The sequence below is a fragment of the Balaenoptera acutorostrata genome, chromosome 10, assembly GCF_949987535.1.
Source record: "Balaenoptera acutorostrata chromosome 10, mBalAcu1.1, whole genome shotgun sequence".
NCBI classification, from domain to species: domain Eukaryota; kingdom Metazoa; phylum Chordata; class Mammalia; order Artiodactyla; family Balaenopteridae; genus Balaenoptera; species Balaenoptera acutorostrata.
The window spans coordinates 23212412-23231785 of record NC_080073.1 but is presented as its reverse complement, the minus strand read 5'-3'; the positions used below and the strand labels follow the sequence as shown (position 1 = coordinate 23231785).

At 39.0% G+C, this 19374-nt stretch overlaps 1 protein-coding gene across 4 annotated transcripts in view; it reads right to left on the bottom strand.

Annotated features, from left to right (window-relative positions):
* SUCLG2 (succinate-CoA ligase GDP-forming subunit beta) overlaps window positions 1–19374 on the bottom strand; it is a 259242-nt gene that overhangs the window by 16532 nt on the left and 223336 nt on the right. For 2 of the 4 annotated variants that reach the window (XM_007192418.3, XM_007192419.3), the window contains exon 10: window positions 8827–8947. In XM_007192418.3, the coding sequence (XP_007192480.1) occupies window positions 8827–8947 (121 nt within the window). Of the gene's footprint in view, window positions 1–4058; window positions 4130–4175; window positions 4202–8826; window positions 8948–19374 lie in introns of those variants that run through there. The other 2 variants (XM_057555235.1, XM_057555236.1) reach the window with 2 other exon arrangements.

Here is a 19374-nt window from a genome sequence, read left to right as displayed (position 1 = left end):
CTTCTGGAATAATAAGCATAGTGTGAAAATAAGAGAAGTGCTCCTTTTAATCTTTTGGGAAAAATTAAAAGTGAGGTAACTTTCTTTTCTAGGAGTATACTACAAGCTAGTATTATAACTAAGGGTCCCTGCTGACAACAGAGTTACAGGGAGGATCACTAGACAGAATAAGTCCACCATAGCATGTGCTAGTTTCTAGTCATTTCCAAGTGATAGACACTAGTATGATTTGCTTATGGAGACCTGCTCCCCTTTCAGAACACAAGAAGAGATGACTTTTACAACCTGAGGCTCACTGGTCACTTTGACCCTGAAAACAGTCTGAGATCAACATTTTAATAAACAGTCTGAGATCAACATTTTAATCAGAGTTATATACCTACATTGATAAACCCATCAACTCCTTGATGAATTTTCTTTACAGTGCAGCCTTACCAATCATTTCCCTTTCACTGAAATTATTTTTAATTGGATCAATTATGTTGCATTTACATTTTTAATAACTTTTAATTCAATCATATGTTTTAATGTCCATATTAAACTTTGCCAACTGGAGCCCCTCCTATTTTCATTTTTCTTTTGTGATCATTACTTCTATTAAGTCCATATGGTACACATCTAAGTTTGTGAGGTGGAGAATCTCAGGGAGGCAGAGAATGAGAGAAGAAAGAGACACAAAGAAAGAAGCAAACAGAGAAAAATGGACTGTAGCTGTTCTGGAGGCTTGACTTCAAAGGAAGACAGGGCTACACAGTAGTGTCAAAATATCCCTAGACTTTATCTTGAGAAGAAGGACTCTAGGGAATAACAGCACCAGCATGGTAATTGGAGAAATCAAGCTGTCCCCAAAATGATACTCCAGAAGTTTATCCAAGGGGCTGCCTGATCACTGTAATCTGAATCTGTTGACGATGTGGACAGGACTTTTGCATAGTTTTCATATTAAACTGTCTATTTTCACTTCTCTACTCTAGTGGTTCTCAAAGTGTGGCTTACAGAACCCTGGGGGAGGTCCCTGATGTAAGAACTACTTTTAAAGTAGTAGTAGTAGTAGTAGTGGTGGTAGTAGTAATAGTAATAATAATCTGCCCTGATGAAGCAAAAGTAATTGAAGGTAAAACTGTGGGCATGTTACCATGGGATCAAGCAGCATGAATCTGTACTAGTTATTCATGTTATTTTTCACCACCTCACATTCACAAGGAAAAGTTGCCACTTTCGAGTAAGAATGTTCTTAATGAAGAGTAAAAAAAAAAAAAAATTAATTGTATTAAATCTCAACCCTTGAGTATACATATTTCTAATATTCTGTGTGATCAAATGGGAAGCATACAAAAGGCACTCTGCTGCATACTAAACTATGATGGTTGTTCTGAGGCAAAGTATTTGTATAACTGAGTAGCGAGCTAAACCACCCACTTTTCCATGGAAGAGTGAAGAGCACACTATGGTTGTTCAGACTTAGATACATGGCAGACATTTTCTCAAAAATGGGTGAAGTAAGTCTGCCACTTCAAGGAAAACAGCTTAGCATTCTGCGGATTACAAGAAAAATTTGTATTTTCAAATGAAAATCAGAATTCTGGAAAAGTAGCATCTACCACCTTGACAGCTTCTCAATACTTAGAAGCTTTTCTGATAATGGTGTGATATTAACAGATGTAAATTTTTTGATATTGTATGTTGAAATGTGTTAACCTTTGGAAGATCTGCATAATCCAAAATTTTCCATATGATTAAATCATGCATGTGTAAAATCCACTTACTGTGCAAGACAGACCAATGGATTTCAATATAACAGAGCATAAAAAGTTCATTGACTACAGGCTCTTTGGTGGCACTAATGGTGGACTCTGGGAGGGCTCACACCAAGGAGTACTTCCCAGAATTTCTGCTGCCAGTGTCCTTGTCCCTGCGGTGAGCCACAGCTGCTCCCTGCCTCTACAGGAGACCCTCCAACACTAGCAGCCATGTGGCTGATGGTCTTGGATCTCTGGCCGGGTGTCAGGCCTGAGCCTCTGAGGTGGGAGAGTCGAGTTCAGGACATTGGTCCACCAGAGACCACCCCCCCCGGCCCCTCGTAATATCAATCGGCGAGAGCTCTCCCAGAGATCTCTGTCTCAACGCTAAGACCCAGCTCCACTCAACAACAACCAGCAAGCTCCAGTGCTGGACACCCGATACCAAACAACTAGCAAGACAGGAACACAATGCCACCCATTAGCAGAGAGACTGCCTAAAAACATAATAAGTTCACAGACACCCCAAAACACACCACTAGATGCAGTCCTGCCCACCACAAAGACAAGATCCAACCTAATCCACCAGAACTCAGGCACCAATCCCCTCCATCAGGAGGCCTACACAACCCACTGAACAGACCTTACCCACTGGGGGCAGACACCAAAAACAACAGGAACTACGAACCTGCAGCCTGTGAAAAAGAGACCCCAAACACAGCAAGTTAAGCAAAATGAGAAGACAGAGAAAAACGCAGCAGATGAAGGAGCAAGGTAAAAACCCACCAGACCAAACAAATGAAGAGGAAATAGGTAGTCTACCTGAAAAAGAATTTAGAGTAATGATAGTAAACATGATCCAAAATCTTGGAAATAGAATGGAGAAAATACAAGAAACGTTTAACAAGGAGCTAGAAGAACTAAAGAGCAAACAAACAATGATGAAGAACACAATAAATGAAATTTAAAATTCTCTAGAAGGAATCAATAGCAGAATACTGAGGCAGAAGAACGGATAAGTGACCTGGAAGATAAAACAGTGGAAATAACTACTGCAGAGCAGAATAAAGAAAAAAAGAATGAAAAGAATTGAGGACAGTCTCAGAGACCTCTGGGACAACATTAAACGCACCAACATCCGAATTATAGGGGTCCCAGAAGAAGAATAGAAAAAGAAAGGGTCTGATAAAATATTTGAAGAGATTATAGTTGAAAATTTCCCTAATATGGGAAAGGAAAAAATCAATCAAGTCCAGGAAGCACATAGAGTCCCAAACAGGATAAATCCAAGGAGAAACACACCAAGACACATATTAATCAAAATATAAAAAACTAAATACAGAGAAAAAATATTAAAAGCAGCAAGGGAAAAGCAACAAATAACATACAAGGGAATCTCCATAAGGGTAACAGCTGATCTTTCAGCAGAAACTCTGCAAGCCAGAAGAGAGTGGCAGGACATATTTAAAGTGATGAAAGGGAAAAACCTACAACCAAGATTACTCTACCCAACAAGGATCTCATTCCGATTCGACGCAGAAATTAAAACCTTTACAGAGAAGCAAAAGTGAAGAGTTCAGCACCACCAAACAAGCTTTACAACAAATGCTAAAGGAACTTCTCTAGGCAGGAAACACAGGAGAAGGAAAAGACCTACAATAACAAACACAAAACAATTAAGAAAATGGTAATAGGAACATATATATATATCGATAACCACCTTAAACGTAAATGGATTAAATGCTCCAACCAAAAGACATAGACTGGCTGAATGGATACAAAAACAAGACCCGTATATATGCTGTCTACAAGAGACCCATTTCAGACCTAGGGACACACAGAGACTGAAAGTGAAGGGATGGAAAAAAGATATTCCATGCAAATGGAAATCAAAAGAAAGCTGGAGTAGCAATTCTCATACCAGACAAAATAGACTTTAAAATAAAGACTATTACAAGAGACAAAGAAGGGCACTACATAATGATCAAGTGATCAATCCAAGAAGAAGGTATAACAATTGTAAATATGTATGCACCCAACATACGAACACCTCAATACATGAGGCAAATGCTAACAGCCATAAAAGGAGAAACTGAGAGAAACACAATCATAGTAGGGGACTTTTTTTTTTTTTTTTTAATAAATTATTTATTTATTTATTTATTTATTTGTGGCTGTGTTCGGTCTTCGTTTCTGTGCGAGGGCTTTCTCCAGTTGTGGCAAGCGGGGGCCACTCTTCATCGCGGTGCGCGGGCCTGCTCTCACTATCGTGGCCTCTCTTGTTGCGGAGCACAGGCTCCAGACGCGCAGGCTCAGTAGTTGTGGCTCACGGGCCTAGTTGCTCCGCGGCATGTAGGATCTTCCCAGACCAGGGCTTGAACCCATGTCCCCTGCATTGGCAGGCAGATTCTCAACCACTGCGCCACCAGGGAAGCCCCATAGTAGGGGACTTTAACATCCCACTTTCACCAATGGACAGATCATCCAAAATGAAAATAAATAAGAAACACAGCTTTAAATGACACATTAAACAACATGGACTTAATTGCTATTTATAGGACATTCCATCCAAAAACAACAGAATACACTTTCTTCTCAAGTGCTCATGGAACATTCTCCAGGATAGATTGTATCTTGGGTCACAAATCAAGCCTTGCTAAATTTAAGAAAACTGAAATCATATCAAGTATCTTTTCTGACCACAACGCTTTGAGACTAGATATCAATTACAGGAAAAAAACTAAAAAAAATACAAATACATGGATGCTAAACAATACACTACTAAATACAAAGAGATCACTGAAGAAATCAGAGGAAATCAAAAAATACCTAGAAACAAATGACAATGAAAACACAACGGCCTAAAACCTATGGGATGCAGCAAAAGCAGTTCTAAGAGGGAAGTTTATAGCAGTGCCATCTTACCTCAATAAACAAGAAACATCTCAAATAAACAACCTAAACTTACACCTAAAGCAATCAGAGTAAGAACAAAAAAACCTGAAAGTTAGCAGAAGGAACGAAATCATAAAGAACAGATCAGAAATAAATGAAAAAGAAATGAAGGAAACAATAGCAAAGATCAATAAAACTAAAAGCTGGTTCTTTGAGAAGATAAAACTGATAAACCATTAGCCAGACTCATCAAGAAAAAAAGGGAAAACACTCAAATCAGTAGAATTAGAAAAGAAAAAGGAGAAGTAACAACTGACACTACAGAAATACAAAGGATCATGAGAGATACTACAAGCAACTATATTCCAATAAAATGGACAATCTGGAAGAAAGAGACAAATTCTTAGCAAAGCACAACCTTCCAAGACTGAACCAGGAAGAAATAGAAAATATAAACAGACCAATCACAAGCACTGAAATTGAACCTGTGATTAAAAATCTTCCAATAAACAAAAGCACAGGACAAGATGGCTTCACAGGTGAATTCCATCAAACATTTAGAGAAGAGTTAACATCTATCCTTCTCAAACTCTTCCAAAAAATAGCAGAGGGAGGAACACTCCCAAACTCATTTTATGAGGCCACCATCACCCTGATACCAAAACCAGAGAAAGATGTCACAAAAGAAGAAAACTACAGGCCAATATCACTAATGAACATAGACGCAAAAATCCTCAACAAAATACTAGCAAACAGAATCCAACAACACATTAAAAGGATCATCCACCATGATCAAGTGGGGTTTATCCCAGGAATGCAAGGATTCTTCAATATAGGCAAATCAATCAATGCGGTACACCATATTAACAAATTGAAGGAGAAAAACCATATCATCTCAAAAGATGCAGAAAAAGCTTTCAACAAAATTCAACACCCGTTTCTGATAAAAACCCTCCAGAAAGTAGGCATAGAGGGAACTTTCCTCAACATAATAAAGGCGATATATGACAAACCCACAGCAAACATAGTTCTCAATGGTGAAAAACTGAAAGCATTTCCATGAAGATCAGGAACAAGACAAGGTTGCCCACTCTCACAACTATTATTCAACATAGTTTTGGAAGTTTTAGCCACAGCAATCAGAGAAGAAAAAGAAATAAAAGGAAGCCAAATCGGAAAAGAAGAAATAAAACTGTCACTGTTTGCAGATGACATGATACTATACACAGAGAATCCTAAAGATGCTACCAGAAAACTACTAGAGCTAATCAATGAATTTGGTAAAGCAGCAGGATACAAAACTAATGCACAGAAATCTCTTGCATTCCTATATACTAATGATGAAAAGTATGAAAGAGAAATTAAGCAAACACTCTCATTTACCATTGCAACAAAAGAATAAAATACCTAGGAATAAACCTACCTAAGGAGACAAAAGACCTGTATGCAGAAAACTATAAGACACTGATGAAAGAAATTAAAGATACTACAAACAGATAGAGAGATATACCATGTTCTTGGATTGGAAGAATCAACATTGTGAAAATGACTATACTACCCAGAGCAATCTATAGATTCAATGCAATCCCTATCGAACTGCCAATGGCACTTTTCACAGAACCAGAACAAAAAATTTCACACTTTCTATGGAAACACGAAAGACCCCGAATAGCCAAGGCAATCTTGAGAAAGAAAAAAGGAACTGGAGGAATCAGGCTCCCGGACTTCAGACTATACTACAAAGCTACAGTAATCAAGACAGTATGGTACTGGTACAAAAACAGAAATATAGATCAATGGAACAGGATAGAAAGCCCAGACATAAACCTATGCACTTATTTTTGATAAAGGAGGCAAGAATATACCATGGAGAAGAGACAGCCTCTTCAATCAGTGGTGCTGGGAAAACTGGACAGCTACATGTAAAAGAATGAAATTAGAACACTCCCTAACACCATACACAAAAATAAACTCAAAATGGATTAAAGACCTAAATGTAAGGCCAGACACTATCAAACTCTTAGAGGAAAACATAGAACACTCTATGACATAAATCACATGAATCACAGGCAAGATGCTTTTTGACCCACCTCCTAGAGAAATGGAAATAAAAACAAAAATAAACAAATGGGACCTAATGAAACTTAAAAGCTTTTGCACAGCAAAGGAAAACATAAACAAAATGAAAAGACAACCCTCAGAATGGGAGAAAATATTTGCAAATGAAGCAACTGACAAAGGATTAATCTCCAAAATACACAAGCAGCTCATGCAGCTCAATATCAAAAAAAAAAAACACAACCCAATCCAAAAATGGGCAGAAGATCTAAACAGACATTTCTCCAAAGAAGATATACAGATTGCCAACAAACACATGAAAGGATGCTCAACATCACTAATCATTAGAGAAATGCAAATCAAAACTACAATGAGGTATCACCTCACACTGGTCAGGATGGCCATCATCAAAAAATCTACAAACAATAAATGCTGGAGAGGGTGTGGTTAAAAGGGAACCCTCTTGCACTGTTGGTGGGAATGTAAATTGATACAGCCACTATGGAGAACAGTATGGAGGTTCCTTAAAAAACTAAAATTAGAACTACCATACGACCCAGCAATCCCACTACTGGGCATATACCCTGAGAAAACCGTAATTCAAAAAGAGTCAAGTACCACAATGTTCGTTGCAGATCTATTTACAATAGCCAGGATATGGAAGCAACCTCAGTGTCCATCAACAGATGAATGGATAAAGAAGATGTGGCACATGTATACAACAGAATATTACTCAGCCATAAAAAGAAACGAAATTGAGTTATTTGTAGTGAGGTGGATGGACCTAGAGTCTGTCATACAGAGTGAAATAAGTCAGAAAGAGAAAAACAAATACCGTATGCTAACACATATATATGGAATCTATAAAAAAAAAAGAAAAACATGGTTCTGAAGAACCTAGGGGCAGGACAGGAATAAAGACGCAGACGTAGAGAATGGACTTGAGGACATGGGAGGGGGAAGGGTAAGCTGGGACAAAGTGAGAGAGTAGCATGGACATATATGCACTACCAAATGTAAAACAGATAGGTAGTGGGAAGCAGCCACATAGCACAGGGACATCATCTCGGTGCTTTTTGACCACCTAGATGGGTGGGATAGGGAGGGTGGGAGGGAGATGCAAGAGGGAGGGGATTTGGGGATATATGTATATGTATTTGTTGGTTCACTTTGTTATACAGCAGAAACTAACACACAATTGTAAAGCAATATACTCCAATAAATATGTTAAAAATAAATAAATAAAAATTTTTAAAAATTCAAAAAAAAAGTTCATTGAAATAGTTTCAGATTCTACGTTAAAACTTATCTGTAATAAAGACACTGTTACAGGTTTTAGTGTAGTATCAAAGAATAATATTCAGAATTGTATGAAATGATTATTAAAAACTGCTCTGTTTTCCAGATACATAGCTCTATGAGGTCAGATTTTCTTCATATACTTCCACCAAAACAGCATATTGCAACAGATCTCTTGCAGAAGCAAATATTAAGCTAGATATTAAAGGGATTTGCAAAGCCATAAAACAGTGCTGCTATTCTTACTAAACTTTTAAAAAGATATATTTACTTCTTCATAAATTATATAGTATATATATTTACATATAAAATATATAATACAAAAATTAAAAGTTTATTATTTAAAAAATGAGTATTTAAAAAGTTCCAAGTAGTTATTCCTCTTACCACATTAACTTATTAATCAGTTAAATAAATTAATAAATATCAACAGATATAACCCAAAATAAACAAGAGATCTTTGGGGTTCTCCAGTTTAACAAGTAGGGAGTCCTCAGACCAAAAAGTCTGAGAACCCTTGGTGTCTCATGATGAAAAATTCTTGGAGCAGCATTTCTCAGCGTGTTTTTCCCAGAACACTAATCTCATGGTATGATTCATAATAAAAGGGCTCCACCCTGGAATATGTTTGGAAAATCTGGAGACTCATAACATGTGCCATTCTTGGAGAGCTGCAATGCAGAGTAAAAGCTCAGAGAAGTACTGCATTTGCTTCATCTTATGTAATGCAGTGTTTCCTTCTGTTGTCTCAGGAAGTGTGTGAATGCAGAACATGCTGGTCACCTGACCCTGAAGAAGGGGGGAACGGGCACTGTGGAAATCTACAGTAACTCACCTTCAAGCCGGACCACCAGCGGCACCTTGAGTTCCAGCTCCCGGCAGGCTTTGGTGATCCCACTGGCAATGATGGCACAGTTGACGATTCCACCAAAAATATTGACTAGGATGGCTTCAACCTGAAATAAAAAACAGGAAGGTGCCCATCAAAATGCTGACAGTCAACATTCCCCCAAATAACTGGCTAAACAACAGAGACAATTAAAATAATAATCTTTTTAAAAAAACACAGAATATAAACTATAAAACAAGACCCAGAAAATGCTGAAGTTAAAGTTTAGTATTTAATTAATAAATATCAATACATAACATTATCAATATATAACATTATCAATATATAACAATATATAACATATTAACCCAGATTATCCTATCAATCACTTCTCTGAATTCAAAATGAATTCAGTCACCACTCATTTCTTTTTTTTTTTTTTTTTTTTTTAAATTTTATTTATTTATTTATTTTTATTTATTTATGGCTGTGTTGAGTCTTTGTTTCTGTGCGAGGGCTTTCTCTAATTGCGGCAAGCGGGGGCCACTCTTCATCGCGGTGCGCGGGCCTCTCACTATCGCGGCCTCTCTTGTCGCGGAGCACAGGCTCCAGACGCGCAGGCTCAGTAATTGTGGCTCACGGGCCCAGCTGCTCCGCGGCATGTGGGATCTTCCCAGACCAGGCTCGAACCCGTGTCCCCTGCATTGGCAGGCGGATTCTCAACCACTGCACCACTAGGGAAGCCCCCACCACTCATTTCTTATACACTGTCTTCTGCTGTGCCTTATATTGGGCTGGCCAGAAAGTTCGTTTGGGTTTTTCTGTAAGATGTAACATATGTTAAGATGTTATGTTATTTATGAATAGTGCCACTTAAAATTTCATGTAGTTACGTCTTTTCCCTCCATGGTTTATACTTGAATTTTTACCTGTCCTGGTACCTCATAAAATATTTCAAAACTAGTAACATTAATTATTTGTTGTTTTGTATTATTAGGTAAAAATTCCAATTTTTCTATGCTTCCTTAATACCTCTTTGATATGCTAGAGGTGTAGTCTCAAAAGTCAGAGATAGCTTAATTATCTTAGATAATGACCTTTTTGATTAAAAAAAAGACCCCCAAAATAAAAAGATACAAGCTCACACTATAAGGATATAAGAAAAGCCAAGCCACTGACTAGAATTTTTCAGAAATGTAAATTTAAACCCATCATGTTAATCTGCTTGTACATATTCCATACTCAAAGGCGTGTGGGCCAAAAAAATTGTACTTGCCCTGACTTGATAAATAGGTATAAGAAAATCCTGTATAATTAACATGAAGAACGAGATAATGAAGAGAATTCATTACCTAGATTAATTGATAACACCCACAGATAATGGCTATTCATCAAGCTGGAGGCATCAAAATTCCAACAATGGAGTCACAATTAAATTATGCTACACTAATTGCAAAGCATATATGTGTGTGCTGCATGCCATTTTTAAATCCCATTATTTCAATATGCTAAGTTAACTACACAAAACATATGAGAAAAGGACACCTTACATTTGTTCAGCACTTAACTCTTTAAAAAGTGCCATTACATGAACCCTCATTTTTAATTTTGATCCCTGCTTTACAGTACAGTAAGTACAGTGAGGGTTAGCCCTCTATAGCTGATAAAGCCATTCAGAAAATTCACATGATGTGTGCCAGTGTTACACAGCTAACAAGTAGCAGTGGTAAGGCTCAAAGTCAGCCTCTAGATTGCCTACTGATTCTTCATTCATGCCAGCTGCTAGAGCTGGAATCTTGGGCACGGGCCATACCCTGTCTCAAACATGGTTTCCCCATCTATAAAATGGGAATAATAGTACCTAGTCCATAAAGTTGTTGAAAGGCCTAAATAAGACATGTGAGATGCTTACTACATGCCTGTAAGGTACCTAATGGATATTTACACATGCATTTATTTCAACAAGCAATGGTGAAAGTGGACAGGTTACCTAGACAGCAAGTATAAGAAGAAAACCTTTCAGCAGACTGCAGCTATGTTGAATTTGAATATAACAGAAACACAAACTTATTGAAGTTCAGTAAAAAGGTAATGTTTTAAGAATAAAATAGATGAGCAATATTTTCCAAACCAATTAGACACTGGAGCTACTCCCAAAAAAGAAATCTCCCATTACCATTCACAGCAGGCTGACTGGTAAGCAGAAGCTTGCTTTCTAATGATGGCTATTAAATGCTGTTAGTATTGAGGCCTGGTACAGCAGTAGTTTTCAAATAGCTGTGGGATGGAGAGGAGCTTGCCAGAAAAATGGAAGACAAAAACCACTCAAGAGCAATAATGACTCCACAGGGTCCAAGAGAGAAACTCAGAAAGAGCTGAGGCTCATTCAGTTTTTGTAGAAGAACTAAGCTTTCTAGTAAAGTACATAGTGGCTCCTCTATACCTCTGCCATGGTGCAACCTGCACATTCCTTAGGGGTGAGTTCAGATGTCAACAACTTCTCAGTGAAGCTTTCCTGTGTCGTCAAGTTAGGGTGAATTATTCTATTTAATCCATCTACAACAGTATGACTGTTCTATAGAGTAGGCACACCACACACAGCAAGCATATGTGAAGTCATCCACATAGGCAGGAGTGAGGCACAAGAGGCAGGAAGATGCCCCTGACCCTGTGATCCAATGCTTCTCAGTAGATGTATACCCTGGAGCAAGTGTCAGATATGAGCTGTGATTCTGGTATTGCCTCGTTTAGTATCAGTTCCCATGAGTCTTCCATGTCAGTATCTCATCGTGTTTAACGAGCATCTGACCAATACAGATACTCTTCATACAACAACGTGTACCTAAAAGTGAGCCAACCACTTCAACTGGTACTGAACCCAAGGAAAAGCCCTCTTTTCCAATGGTGGATGAACAGGTGGCTTTGTTAGGTGTGCTGAAAAAAGGACAACTGTTCTCCAATGTAGTATATTCACCTCTCACCCTGTATCCCCATGCCCAAGATACAACACCCTGGGTGGGTCACCTTTGTGCTCCTCTACAACAGGAGTTTTTTATAAGCAGCTAGCACAATCCATGACATAGTGTAATCACCTAATAAATAATGGTTTCAAGAGTGAATGGATTAAATTAATTTCAATAGACACTTAATGGCCATCTCCCAAACCAGGCACAGAGTTAAGTGCTTGGGATATGGAGATGAATAAGAGGTCATCACTGCCCTCAAAGAGTTCAAAGACTAGTTCAAGGCAGACCAGCAAACTGGCAATTACAATCCTGGCTCCTTAGTCTCACGGAGCTAAGACCAGGGCACCACCAGTGGTACAGACTGCTGTAGCGAGAGGGGCGTTTTGGAAGAAGTGATGTTCCAGTTGACAAAGAGAAAGAGCGAGCAGGAACTTAGGTAAAAGAGGGCAGCCAGGATGAAGGCAGAGCTGTCACCCAACTTAGTTCATTCAGGACCTACAGGCTGAATGGGGAAGTAACCTGAGAAAATCCAGGTGAGGTAAAGAGTGGCAGGCACTAGAGGCCAGGGATGGGAACTTGGTTCTTTTGGCTTATTCCTTCCTTTCCCAGAGCTGGGTGAAGACAAGCTTTGAAAACCTCCCTCAGGGATAGAGGGGGAGTGATGGGAAAAGGAGACAGGGACAGAGAGAGGAGTGAATGCATGAGCAAACATGAGATGAGAAATATAGAGCAACCATGTGAGAGCATGAGAGTGAGAAAGACCAGCAGTGAGAGAGGCAGCATGAGAGAATGTGACAGAGAGAGAGAGAGAGAGAGAGAGAGAGGAGAAAAAGAGTCTGAGTGATACTAACAAAGAAGTTAGAATTTTTACAAGAGCAGCAAGACACAGAAGTACACACGCTGTGTAGCTCAGGGACATGGGATCATTTAGGACATGTGGCGTATCACGGAGCACCAAGAGGAAATCACCACCAGGAGTGATGGGAAGACCCCACACCGCCAGAGACAATGCCATTCTCTCCTCCTGCAAAGTAATTTGCTGCAGTCACGCACTTTAATGGAAATCTGATTTAAGGTTTCACTCTGGCCCAATAATTAACTACAGTAATCTGCAATCTCAAACTGAGAATGAAATTAAGACAGTTTGAAAATGAAAGCCTTGTGACATCATTATTATGACTTGGCATTTATAAAGCATGTCAAATTTTCAACGTGTGCCTCACGTGTTCATTTATTATTACAACCCCTAATTGCTGCTCCATGACAATACCAATAGAAACTTTTTTTTTTTTTTAATAGAGAAAGTCTTTATTTATTTATTTATTTATGGCTGTGTTGGGTCTTCGTTTCTGTGCGAGGGCTTTCTCTAGTTGTGGCAAGCGGGGGCCACTCTTCATCGCGGTGCGCGGGCCTCTCACTATCGCGGCCTCTCTTGTCGCGGAGCACAGGCTCCAGACGCGCAGGCTCAGTAATTGTGGCTCACGGGCTCAGCCGCTCCGCGGCACGTGGGATCTTCCCAGACCAGGGCTCGAACCCGCGTCCCCTGCATTGGCAGGCAGACTCTCAACCACTGCGCCACCAGGGAAGCCCTAGAAACTTTTTAATAGTCTTTTTCTTCCCCCCTGGCAAAGGGCATGTTTTTAAAAAGTCAGTGCTAGGTCTATTTACGAATCCGAAGCTCTCCCAGAAGATTCCTAGGTGCTTTCAGGAGCAGGCTTTTCTACATTCTCGGCTGAGGATTACAAGGGTTGCTATTTACTGTTACACAAAAGGAAAGATCATCTAGCAAGGCAGTTATGGTGCCAGATCCACTGCACAGGTCCCTGGACCCCAGACAGCTACTCCCAAGGAGGGGTCTGTGGTGGCAGCTGTTGGCAGCTGTGCAGGTGGTCGGGCAGTCCAAATGCAGGTTTTTCAAATGTCTGCATGTATTTGGCTTTGCAAAATACACTCTGGCTGCAGATGTCAGTCCACAATTAAAAGTAAAGAATGAACTTCCAAAGAAGAAAAGCTACAGCCTTTGGTATTTATCAAGCTCCTCTCAACCCAAAATGAACAAAGAAAAATCCCACCTAAAACCTTTTTTGGGGAACGTGATCCTTTTCAGAATCTAATGAACGTTAGGGAAGCTCAGTCAGATAAGTTCACACACACACAATTTTGGGACATAATTTTAGGTAAGTCCTCTGACTAAGCTGCTTCTTTAGAATTTGGCCTCAAAGGCAGATAATGGCAAAGGGTAACTTACAGCATATAGAGATAGCACAGGGGAATTGTGAACTCTTTGCGACTATTTACAACATTTTGTTAGAATGTGCACTTTCCCCAGAAAAGTGTTCATAATCTTTAAGAATTGAAAGATTAACAATAATCACAAATACAACAATAGCTATGTTTACTAGGTATCTATCAGGTGGTTGGCAGTATTCTTTTTTACATATATTAACACATTTAACACATAAGTAGTATACGAGATGGATATAATTTTTATCCCCATTTTACAGATAAGAAAACTGAGAGTACCAAAGATCTGGAGAATCACTGGGGCTACAGCTTTACCATCAAATATCTTTTGGAGCCAGCAAACCTACTGAGGTCCCACAATACGTACTTTGCTTAGTATTTTCTCATTCATTACCAGAGCGGATTCTGCCGTAAACTTGTGAGGTAGGTAACACCTATCCCATTTTACAGATGAGAAAAGTGAGGCTCAGAGAGGTAAAAATGACTTGTACCAAATTATGCAGCTAGTATGTCATCAGAATCAAAACTTTAGTGTTTTTTTTTTTTTCTTTTTTCTCTTTAAGGTTATCCTGACTCCTTTTAATGACAGGCAAATATTGACAGATTGCTGAAGGAAACAATATATTCTTGAAAGCCTACTCTGTGCTAGGCACTCTTTTAACCATTGAGTGTGGTCCAGTAGCTAGGCTGACAAGAAAGATTTTTCTAAAACAGATCAAAAAATGTTCTGTATCCATATCTGAAATCGTAAACTGTGATATCAGTTATGAAGGGGAGGGAGACTTTGGGTATTTTGAGATCATAGGACAGGACTCATGTTACACTGGGTGGTCAGGGAGGGCCTCGTGTAGGCAGTGACATTTAGCATAGGATCTGAAGGACAGTCTGGAAGAGGCCAGGTAGAGTATGAGAGGAATGAAGAGTAAGTACTTTGAGACAAGAGAACACCATGGGCAAAGGTCAAGGGGGCAGAAGAGAACTTGGTGCCTTTGAGAAACTGAACTGAACCTGGAGGAGTAACGGGAGGCTGGGGCTTGCAAAGTGAAGTGGTGGAAAATGAGATGGACCACAGCAGCAGGAACCAAATCAGTCTTACAGAGCAAACTCCATGAGTAGGGGATTGAAAAGCCTTTGATTTCTAGACACCTATAAAGACTTCAGGGCAGCTGGCAAGGAAACTATCATTTATTCAGCATCATCCGCAGTACACTCACATTAAGTTTATAAGATAGGTTTTATAACCTCTATTTCATGGATAGACTGAGGCTCTGAGAGTTCAGGGTTTCTTAGCTATTAAGGAGTCATAGTTTCAACCAGGGTTTGTTTTACCATACCACACGCAGGGCTGTCTGGAACAGCTGGGTGATCGTAGGGGCACTGCTGACATACATGAGGGGTTAGCAAACTTGTTCTGTTAAGGGCTAGTCGGCTTTGAGGGCCAGTCTCTGTTCCAGCTACTCAACTCTGCTGTTGCAACATTAAAGCAGTCACAGACAATATGTAAATGAATAAGCAGACTGTGTTTCAATAAAACTTTATTCACATAAACAAGTGGGAGGCCAGATTTGGCCCATGGGCCATAGTTTGCCACCCCTTGACACCGACACAATTTGACTGATGTCTATCCTCAAATTCAGTGCAACCATCACTCCTCCTTTGCATCATTTGATATTTCTTTGATAGTGGGTTTTCAGATCTTAAGTTCTCTTCCTTTGTTGGACCATTTTCTCGCTCTCACCAACAGCATTAATGTACCTAGGCTGTAGCAATGGCTGATTAAATAAATGTGTCCATTCCAACATTAATATCATTCCTTTGGAACAAACCTGTACCTTTAACAAGTTCATAAAATGACTTGAATGCCTTTGCTTTCTTCTTTTTCTCTCCCTGACACTGGCTGGAAATGAACAAATAGAAAGACTTAGCAATAAGCCTGCCATTTTGCAACGATTATTGCAAATAGTTAAGTACTATACTGCATTTAAAACACACCGTAGTGTATACATTAAGCATAGTAAGTGCAACTACTGGGTTTTGTTTGCTTCTTCCAGTTCAGGTTGCTAATTTAGTCCCAGTGCAGTAGGCACTGCTGATGAAAATCAAGCAAGCATGTTTACATTAGGCAAGATAAGGACTTTCTTTTAATCACAAGTTATTTTAATTCTGAAAGTTGTTGCTCTTATTTAAGCATCTGTTTTTGTGGAACTGTTTTTCTCTTTTTTGTTGTTGTTTTTATTTTCCTGCTGAATTCTAATCATGTCTTCTAATCCATTGGTGGCCAACGAAGGAAAATAAATGGTGAAGGAAATTAGATGCAGCTTGGATAATTGATGTTTGTACGCCTGGCTTTAATAAAAACACTCTGCTAAATTAGAGGGGAGTCTAAATGGATTCAGTCAATAAGGAAGTGATTCAGGTGAGGCATTCAATCTTGGGATTTGCTGTAATCTTACAAATAAGCCGACAGATCAGTCCACTTGGGACCAGATTTGCCTTTTGCTGAAATCTGAGTAAGCTTCTACAGCTTTCTTTTCTACTTTCAGTTTATTCTTGAAGTTTGAAATTATTTTCTTTTGTATGAAATCAAGCCCTAGGATCCTTGGGTTAAAGCAAATGATGTCCAGATTTACAAATGACATGAGAACAACAGTATTTCTTGAAAAACACTTGGCCACTCTGCCCTTTTAGTTTCTTCCAAGGAAGAAATACTTTTAGTGAGTAAACAATCCAACCTGAAAAGCTCAGAATTTAAAGGAAATATCTTAAACATCACTCTTAATCCCAAACAACATTTCAGGATTTTTAATTAATCAAGATAAACACCCAACCATTTTATTCCAACTTTGGAATATCTATCTGCTATCCCAAAACTGATAGCATGGAAATGACATCTGATGGATGAGCAATATTTGGTTGGAGAGCCAAGTTTCCATTAAGCTTGACCTCTGAGACCACCCAGGGTGAAACAAGGAAAATGTGTCTAAATCATCCTTGTTCTATTTACTTATTCCTGAATTCTTCACCATACGTGTATCCTGCAATCTTCTCCTCACTAGAATAAGTAAAATGGTATGGAGGATTAGCATTTATTGCATGTTAATTTTCCTAGGTGCTAAGAGTGATGAACTACAACCTTCCCTGGCAAGTAAGCTGAGACTCAAGGAGCTTAAGTAATTGTCCAAGGGCACATAGATATTAAGCAGTGGAGTGACGATTTGGACCAAGTCAGTCTTACTTCAAAGTCCATGGTCTTTCCACTCCCTCTGACTGTCTTTCAGTCACTTCTGTGACTAATCAAGAGCCCCAGTTCTATTTTAGTTTTATTTCCAAGCTTCAAGGGCACAGTCCTGAGTTCTATATTCTGGTGTCCAACTATTTCTTGTTTTCAAATCTCACTGCTCAATTAAAATGGACCAGAGGTAAGATATCTTTTATAGTTTTGTGGACCAATGGTTTTGGTTCTTTACAACCCAAAATGTTCCCTGTTTACTGATAAAAGAGTTGTCCAGAGTTTGTGGTTTGCAATCCCTACTTAGATAGGACTATGGAGGGGTCATGATGTTATAAGAGTGAGTCCAAAACCCAGAGTCCCTCCTGAACTGGGACAGATGTCCTTACAAGACCCCTCTCTGCAGACTGGGAAGCCCCCCTTTTCCCCTTTCTGATGTGTTGAAATTTATCCCTTTGCCAAAGCTATTATTTCTATTTTTATGATCAGGAAAATTCTAATGGAGAATTATGCCATTAGAGACATCACTGTTGATACAGATTTTCAATATCAGACCATGGAATGGCCAGTGGGAAGTATGGTAACTCTGTGTGAGTGGCTATTCAATAAGCCTGAATAAGCTTATTCAATATAAGCCTGAATAAGCTATTCAGGCTTATACAGTGCTTCATGAAAAAAATAATCTGGTCAAATAGTATGGATTCTAGCTTATGAGAGCTTTAGCAGAGGATCTGTGTTCTAACTTAGAATACCCAACTTTAGTCATTTTTTGCAGAAGAGTCAAAGGGTGGAAAATTTGATCCCCAGAGAACTGTGAAGAAAACTGTTCAGGAGCTGGTATATTGGGTGGTTAGGTGACACAGGAATCTAGGGTCCTTCTCCCCAAAGATGCCAATCATTGCACTATTTAGGTTATATTTACAAGTATCTGCAAAACTGGAAGGCTTTTATGATCAAGAACAGCAACCGTGAATGCCTCGGCCAGCCAAAGTGTGGGACACACATGCTTCCCCAGTTGTCAGTAAACATGGTGGTGGTGGTTAAAGTCAACTATTAACAGGATTTTCAGGAGAAGGTAAAATCTAAAGATGGAAATACTGGTTGGCATTAAAAGCAGGTACAGGAGACAAGAAATTAAAAGGACTGAGAAGAACACAGAGATTCAAGGGAACCACACAGACATGTTTTTTATCTTTTTACAGAGACATTTTCCAAATCCTTTTGAACTGAGAATCAGAACCATTGCCAGGATTACAAAAACCACTTGAGCATTTAGAATGGCAAATGTAAGGTTCTTTTTGAGTGCCCTGTGTTTAAAATAGCTCTTGCAAAAACTACTATGATGTGTAATTTGGCCACAGAGCCATTTGAAGCTAAAAGAAAAAACAGAGCAAGGGGATTTTGGTTCTACGCTTTCACTGGAAGCCTCAAAAGACTTAAGTAAAGAGAGAGACAGAGACAGCGAGAGACAGAGACAGAGAGAGAGCTCACTTAAGAAATGAGCTATTAAAATTGTTAAGAAATATTTTGGTTACAAAACTGCCTTCCCAGCTTAACAGATAATTGTTTTCAAGGCAGGACACTCATTGCTCATAATGCAATATCTATATTTTAGTTGTAATGGAAGCTACATTGGTGCAGATTAAGAATATTTTTTGGCACATTCTTTCTGAGCAGTATTTTGTCCAATCATCTCAGACTTATGTCATCTTGATGAATGTGAATATGTATACTCCATCATCATTAGTTGGAGAGTTAATACAGAGAACACCCATAAAATTGGCAGCTTGGTGAAGAACCCATTTATTAATCTATAAACAGGATGTCTATCTGTCTACTGTTGTAACATAATAATCTCCACAGGGTAACTGTTCCTACAGAAAAGGAAAAAAATGTTTCTATGGGTGATTTTTTTGCCTTTATACGTGACTGACATCAATTAAAGAAAAAAAATTAGCTAGGCAGACAGAGCCAAAACTTAGGACCACACAGATTCACACTTCACACCACAGAGAAATGAACATAAATTTAGTTAATCGCAAAACCCACTGTTTCTGTAAATAACAAGTCTATGTAAGATGAAGGTGGCATATAATGATTCTGTGATGCCCCCAT